General features: G+C 35.4%; 1 protein-coding gene across 3 annotated transcripts in view; it reads right to left on the bottom strand.

Moving 5' to 3' along the window:
* The window catches only part of LOC106755703 (polynucleotide 3'-phosphatase ZDP), a 9,191-nt gene extending 2,519 nt beyond the window's left edge, over positions 1-6,672 (bottom strand). Inside the window, exons 1-9 of one of the 3 annotated variants that reach the window (XM_014637907.2) lie at positions 6,214-6,672; positions 4,641-4,700; positions 4,400-4,471; positions 4,022-4,108; positions 2,630-2,701; positions 2,423-2,479; positions 2,180-2,256; positions 1,952-2,033; positions 1,717-1,833 (exon numbers count right to left, since the gene is read on the bottom strand). In XM_014637907.2, the coding sequence (XP_014493393.1) occupies positions 1,717-1,833; positions 1,952-2,033; positions 2,180-2,256; positions 2,423-2,479; positions 2,630-2,701; positions 4,022-4,108; positions 4,400-4,471; positions 4,641-4,700; positions 6,214-6,555 (966 nt within the window). In that variant the 5' untranslated portion in view covers positions 6,556-6,672. The remainder of the gene's footprint in view (positions 1-1,716; positions 1,834-1,951; positions 2,034-2,179; positions 2,257-2,422; positions 2,480-2,629; positions 2,702-4,021; positions 4,109-4,399; positions 4,472-4,640; positions 4,701-6,213) is intronic. The other 2 variants (XM_014637909.2, XM_014637908.2) reach the window with 2 other exon arrangements.
* Positions 6,673-6,935: the final 263 nt, after the last annotated feature.

Genomic DNA, 6,935 nt, shown 5'->3' with positions numbered 1-6,935 from the left:
AATAAAATAAGAACAATGTTTCCCTAATAAACATATAGGGACTATATTTCCCTAATTAACATAAACACAATATAAACTAAATATAATATCTCTAACACTCCCCCTCAAACTGGAGCATACAGATTGTATGGACCAAGCTTGGAATAAATAAACTCAATTTGAAATATATGATCAGTCTTCAAGAGTGTGCAGCAAACACATGCGCAATCACATGTCAACGAACAACTAACATCAATTTACAGTAGTAGACAATTGCGAAACTTCAAATAGCACCATGAAACTTCAAGTGGGATGACTTTGACAAAGGAGAACAATGACAAACTCCAGGGACTAGATTGCCATCAAGTAAGGATGGGGCTTGCATTAAAACTACAGGGACTGCCATCACTGACTGATAGGACCTGTAGTGGCTAAAAGCGACAAAACTACAGGGACTGCCATCACTGACTGATGGGGCCTGTATATAGGGACTGCCATCATGATGGGGCCTGTAGTGGCTAGAAGCGATAAAACTGCAAGGACTACCATCATTGACTAGTGGAGTTTGAAAGCCTAAAACCTGGCTGGAAACATACTCCCCCTCACGACGAACGACGGAAATGACAGCGCGTTGATGACAGATCGTGAAAGTGGAAGATCATAATGAGCTATTATTCATCAAAGCACCCAAAAAACAAATCTGACAGATTTGACAAAGGGTTGGTGAAATTGTTTCAACCTATAATTTTAGTGTTGAAATTTCTTGGTGTTAACCACTGACTGTCCTTAAAGACCTTTCAGAATAAAGAAGAAGATAGCGGAAGCAGTAGAGGTAGGACTAGGTGTTGGTACATCAGTGGCACAAGTGGCGAAAACGACGGCCGGAGACAACGTCCGGAGACGGTGGTCGGAGATGGTGGCCGAAGACGGTGGCCGGCGGCGGCGGACTACCGGTGACGGCCAGAGACGGTGGCCGGAGACGGTTGCCGGAGACGGTGGCCGGAGACAACGACCGGAGACGGTGGCCGGAGAAGGTGGGCGGCGGCGGCAGACTGCCGGTGACGGTGGCCGGAGACGTTGGACAGGCTGCAGGTGGCGGCTGGTGGCGAGCGGCAACGGGCAGTGGCGGACAGCAACACCGAACAAATGCGAGACAGAAACCAGAGATTGCCCATTGAAGTATAAAGGCACATGTTGAAAAAGAAACTTTTACGGGGGGCCGCCGGTGGCAGCGGCCACCGGCGACAACAAAGACAAAGTAGAAAAGGATCAGAAAACCTGCTCTGGTACCATGTTAGAAGTGGGTTCTAGGCCTAACTCAACCCCACAAAACCGGCTTGTAAGGTGAGGTCTGCACCCCACTTATATATTATAAATTGGCCTTATCTCTAGTCGATGTGGGACTTCCAACACATACATTTATACTATAAACCTGATTGCCTGAAAAACAATATTTACCTATTGCGCAAAAAGACAACATCTCTAATTTTTAAATCACCTTGCTTTTGTTTCACTGGAAAAATCAATCTCAATCACGTAATCCTATGTCCACATATGGAAAACACTAATTTTAACATCATCTCACTTTTGTTTCACTAATAAGAACATTCTCAATCAAGTAATCCTAAGTCCAGGAATGGAAAACACTAAATGTATTTTAAGTCAACTAGCAAAACAAATAATACATAATTAAATTGTTGATACCACAAGATACATCGGTTGTGCCAAAAAACTCACCTGAATTGGAACCTTCACTCTCTCAATAAAATTATTCAGACGTCCAACTTTTGAGTCCACCGCCACTTGCCTCTTATTCTTCCAACGTTCAATATTGGATTCATTGGTGAAAATTACCTATAGAAAACAAAAACAAAAGAGCATGCAAACTGTAAGTTTCATAGAGAAATTCCCAAGTCCACAGACACTCAGTAAATATCAAGTATTTTTCACCAAAATAGGGGAAGGGACACACCAATTTGTAGCCATCATTGTATAGGCTCTGTAGTTTATCCGGAATTGTCGAATGCATGAGGGTCCATTCATTTGCACCCACTCTAAAAGAATAATCAGAAAAGTATTATGTATGCCAACTGATAACATCGACAACAAGAATAATTTTGATAAAATATATCTAATCCATAGATCTGCAAAAGCCAACAACATTATTAACACGAAGTCATGACTTCATATGAAAAGATACCTCTTCACGTCTGTTTTTGCAAGACATCCATCAAAATCAAATGCAGCAATTTTACTTGAATCACGCAGACCATCATCCTGTAAATTATCATACATTGAACATGGGAAACATGTAAGCTAAGCATATAAGAGTGCATTTATATGTATGTTCCTAATGAATTTTTAATCAGGCACCTTGCACAAGGTTATAGTCGTCTAAAGTACAACCAAACAACTAAATGAAAACCAAGACTATTAATCTCACCCGTTCCAGAAATATGACTGTCTGGAAAGCCTTCCATTTTGGTAGAAGGGTAGCATCCTGAATCAGGAAATAATTTGATCAAACACGAGATGAGAAAAAGATATCAAAATAGTACAGAAAATTGTAAAAATAACACTGACAATCCAACATTAGAGCCATCACAAAAAAAAAAAAAAAAAAAAAAAAAACCAGAAAAGTGTATCTTACCTTGTATTTGCTGTTGACATCAGAAACTGAAAATTTAATGCTCACCGCAGCTTTAACATCAGGTGTCCACAACTGTAAGCAATAGACATTACAAAGAGAATAACAATACAATCTTAGCAGAGATAAGGCATTTCACGGAGAAAAATAGAGATTGGAAAACAGGATTATAAGCCGGTGATCCCAAGTGATTTTAGGAACACAGGTAAGATACTCTTATTAACCAGATGTAGCAGGTAACACCATTATTTTAGTGTTTAAAGATTTATTAAGAATGTTTTAAAGTTACAAATTAGTGCTTTATTAATTATTACTTATTCTACGAGTCTAGAAACCCTAGAAGCCTCTCTAGCACCATGAGTTTGTGTTCTTTCCTAAAGATCAGTGGTAAAGCCAATCACATCAACCATGCCGGTGACAATTCCAAAAACTTGTCAACCCCAGATCTTTTCGGCACTTACAAAGTCCAATTAAATTAATTGCTTTTAAGATAGACTAAATAAAAAATAGTGTTTTATGAGAACTCTTATTTTTTTTATTCATTATACTACTAATACAGACAAGTTAAAACAACCGGAAATGGTTAAGAGAGATTACTTCATCTCTTGACTAATTCATTCATTTATAGGAACTCTTACATCAAAGATAAACAGAAAAGTAATGATCAACCAACACCTAGGTCAAATAGGTGATACAATGCATAAGTTAACCTTTTCTAACAAGTTAATCTATTCAACTAATTCAAACAATTCTGACAATATGGTAAATTAAGCCATTCTTTCAAGTTACAAATTTCACATCCCAGCTATTCATTAAACCAGTAATATACATTCTAACAACTTGGGCCACCAGTTCATTTTTCCTTCATGGAGCACCATAGATAAATCCTATCAGGATCTTGATATTTTAACAACTTTTTTTAACAACTTTTTGACAATGGACCATGTGTCACTACTTCATTAATCTGTTTGAATTTATGTTTAAAAGAATATTTAAAACGAACCAATCATAAGCCACCACGTATGCATTGTAAAAAAATTGTCAAAAAAAGTTGTTAAAAATACATTTTCCTATCAAGAAACACTCATTTTCATATAATTACAAAAAAAAATTGAAACATATTTCTTCATCAAATCCTCAATTCTAATATTCGTTACAGTACCTTTATTCAAGATCAAGAGATCTAGAATGTCATAAAAAAGATAATGGATTGCGTATAACCATATCACACCCCAAGCAGAAACTACTAAACACACTATGTTAGGCTAAATTTTGAGAACCTTCTTAACAGGAAGCATGAAAATCACCATCCACTCTCTTTTAAATATACAAATATTTTTATCTAACCTTTAGCATTTGATACTTCACAATCTCTTTCACAATGTGTGTGCTTACCTTTCTTCTCTTTGAATCATGTTCCTCAGTCTCTTGAAGTTCATTTTCTACAAGTTCATTTTCTACATCTTCTGTTGCTTTATGAACCTATTAAAAAAGTGCAAAACACAGCCAGATAGAGTAGTTAAATTAGATCAAAATTCAGAAGATCTTTTTCATTCATAATGCTACTACTATTAGAGTGAAACTATATATAAAATTAATCTTCCTTATATTGAATATACACATAGGATCCTCTGTTTATAATAGAAGAAATATATAATATATCTAACAACCTTCTTAACAGGAAGCATGAAAATCACCCTCCACCCTCTTTTAATGATACAAATATTTTTATCTAAGCTTTAGCATTTGATACTTCACAGTGTGTGTGTTTACCTTTCTTCTCTTTGAATCATGTTCCTCAGCCTCTTGAAGTTCATTTTCTACATCTTCTGTTGCTTTATGAACCTATTAAAAAAGTGTAAAACACAGCAGATAGAGTAGTTAAATTAGATCAAAATTCAGAAGATCTTTTTCATTCATAATGCTACTACTATTAGAGACATGTTAAAACAATAAGATATAGAACAAAAATCCAAATTAAAAGAGAAACACTTCAATCAAATTGAGTTATCACCTTCTCTTCAGACTTTCCATTTTCAGCAAATAATTTTATCAAAGCTTCTTGTTCACTACTCTGCATGGATAAAAGTAATACAAACAAAAATCATAACTTTTAAAAAAGAAAGTCATGAAAAGCTCAACATGCAGTCAAGATATTAAACAGATTACAAGTCTACTGGTTATAATACTATCTATTTAACTAATCTAAAATGTCAAAATTTCTTCAAAAGATAAAAGCCATCAACTCCATTTCTCCAAGCGATACCAAATTAATGGCTTAAAACAACTTAAGCATTAATAAAAATTATCACACAAGTCTTACTTTTAATGAATTTTAATAAATTTTATTTTAAGAGGAATACACTCTATAACTAACTCGTTCTAATACACTCCTTACTCTTAATTAAATTTATTAAAAAATTACAAACAATGTTTCGCTAGATAAAAGGGGAAATGTAATAATCTTGTCATTGTTTTAACAAATTCAAAACAATAAACCAATAACAAAGGATGTCTTCTAATAGCCTTTCTCATTTTTCTTACAAAAAAATACATATTTGAAAATGTATAATTAACATCTTTTATGGGATCACCCACATCTTTGGCGTTAATAATCATGCTAGAACCCAATAGAACCACTACTAAAAAGGAAACGTATCTCTCCAATATAATTAACATTTCTAATAACAATCTTCATTCTTATCTTATAATTTAAAAAAAGAAGGGTAAATTACAATAACGTCAGTAAAGTTTCACAAGATTACACAAACTACCATAGGCATCTTCTCTTACAAGAGAAATGGCGAAATATCTTTCGGAAGTTAAGGAAATTATTATAGTTTAAGATTTTTCAAACAATTAAGACTATGTTTGGTTTTCAGTTTGGGAAATACAAACTCATTTTGAAAAGTACATTCAACCCAAGACATGTTTGGCTTATTCTCAAAAGTATATTTGTACCCTAAAATTAGTTTAGAAACTCGGTCATGTACATGCAAGAGTGGAGTTGCATCTGCTTTAACCCAAACTTAAGTTTGCAAATTCTAATCCAAAGGAGTAGGGTAGGATTAACAAATATAAGAATTATGTTCATTCTCATAAAATGTTATGGGTGTTGTTACTATATAAGTACAGAAAAGAGTTTGACCCAAGAAATTGGTTTATTACTTAAGAGAGTACTACATCAAGTAGTTCATTATACTTAATGTAGGACTCCCAACATTGTTACTACCTTTTAAAGAAGGAAGCCCAAAGCGGCTTCATTCAATCAACACTCACCCAATCACAGTCCTTGTTTCTTTGAAGGCTTCACTTACCTATGGGTATACTGTTTCCACCTTAATCCAGCCTAATTTTTTTTGTCACCTAAATCTCAATGAAAACAACAATCATTAGGACTTATATGCAAGAGAAGAGTCCAACCCAAAATACTAATCCTTTAAGTGGAAGAGTATCACTCCAAGTAGTTCATTGTACTCATCATGGTACTCCTATCAGGTGTATATGTAACTTCATTACTAAACAAAGGAAAGAAAAGTAAAGGGAACTGTTTGAAAGAGAGAAAAACAAGAGAAGAGACGGGAAACCTTCAAGGAAGAAAAGCCTTTGATTGCTTGAGGAGAGGAAGGAGAATGAGAGGCTACAGGGAAGCAATGGAGGTGGTGCCATTTGAAGACGTCGTATGGACCATTGCCCTTGGAGACCAAAGCCAACCTCAAACTCTTTTTTTCGATGGCTTTGGAGCACGCCTTGCACGACGAGCGGTTAGATTTCGCGTACTCCGCCACCATCGAATCGCGCGAAGCCATCAGGAGCGGCGGCGGGTTTCTGCTCCCCGACGGAGAGGCGGCGGCTGAAACGGATAGAAGAAGCGGAGGGAGGTTAGAGCGACCGACGTTGACGGCGAAGAAGTTAGGGAATCGCAGCATGGAAGGGCTCCATTGCAGTTAGGAAGCAGAGTTTGAGTGAGAGAAATTGGGAGAAAACACGAAACCGAAAAGGGTAACAAAGTAACAAATTTCGCGCCAATTAGGTTTCACTTGATTGAGGGGATTGCAACGGGAGCAAGTTATTTTGACAACGAGTTTTATAATCACATGCATTTGGACTATGATTAATAATAAAATATGAAATTAAGATATTAAATTAAAATCTAAATTAAATTATTGAATATAAAAGTTAATATAAAAAATGTCATATGGTGGTAAAAAATTGAAAGCATGGTTAGAGTATCAATGATCGTTGCAATTACCTTTATGTAACTATTTATTAAATGGATAATAATAGTTTCTCAACATTTTTTACAATT

Source organism: Vigna radiata, chromosome 2, assembly GCF_000741045.1.
Source record: "Vigna radiata var. radiata cultivar VC1973A chromosome 2, Vradiata_ver6, whole genome shotgun sequence".
NCBI classification, from domain to species: domain Eukaryota; kingdom Viridiplantae; phylum Streptophyta; class Magnoliopsida; order Fabales; family Fabaceae; genus Vigna; species Vigna radiata.
This window is presented reverse-complemented; position numbering and strand designations above follow the sequence as displayed.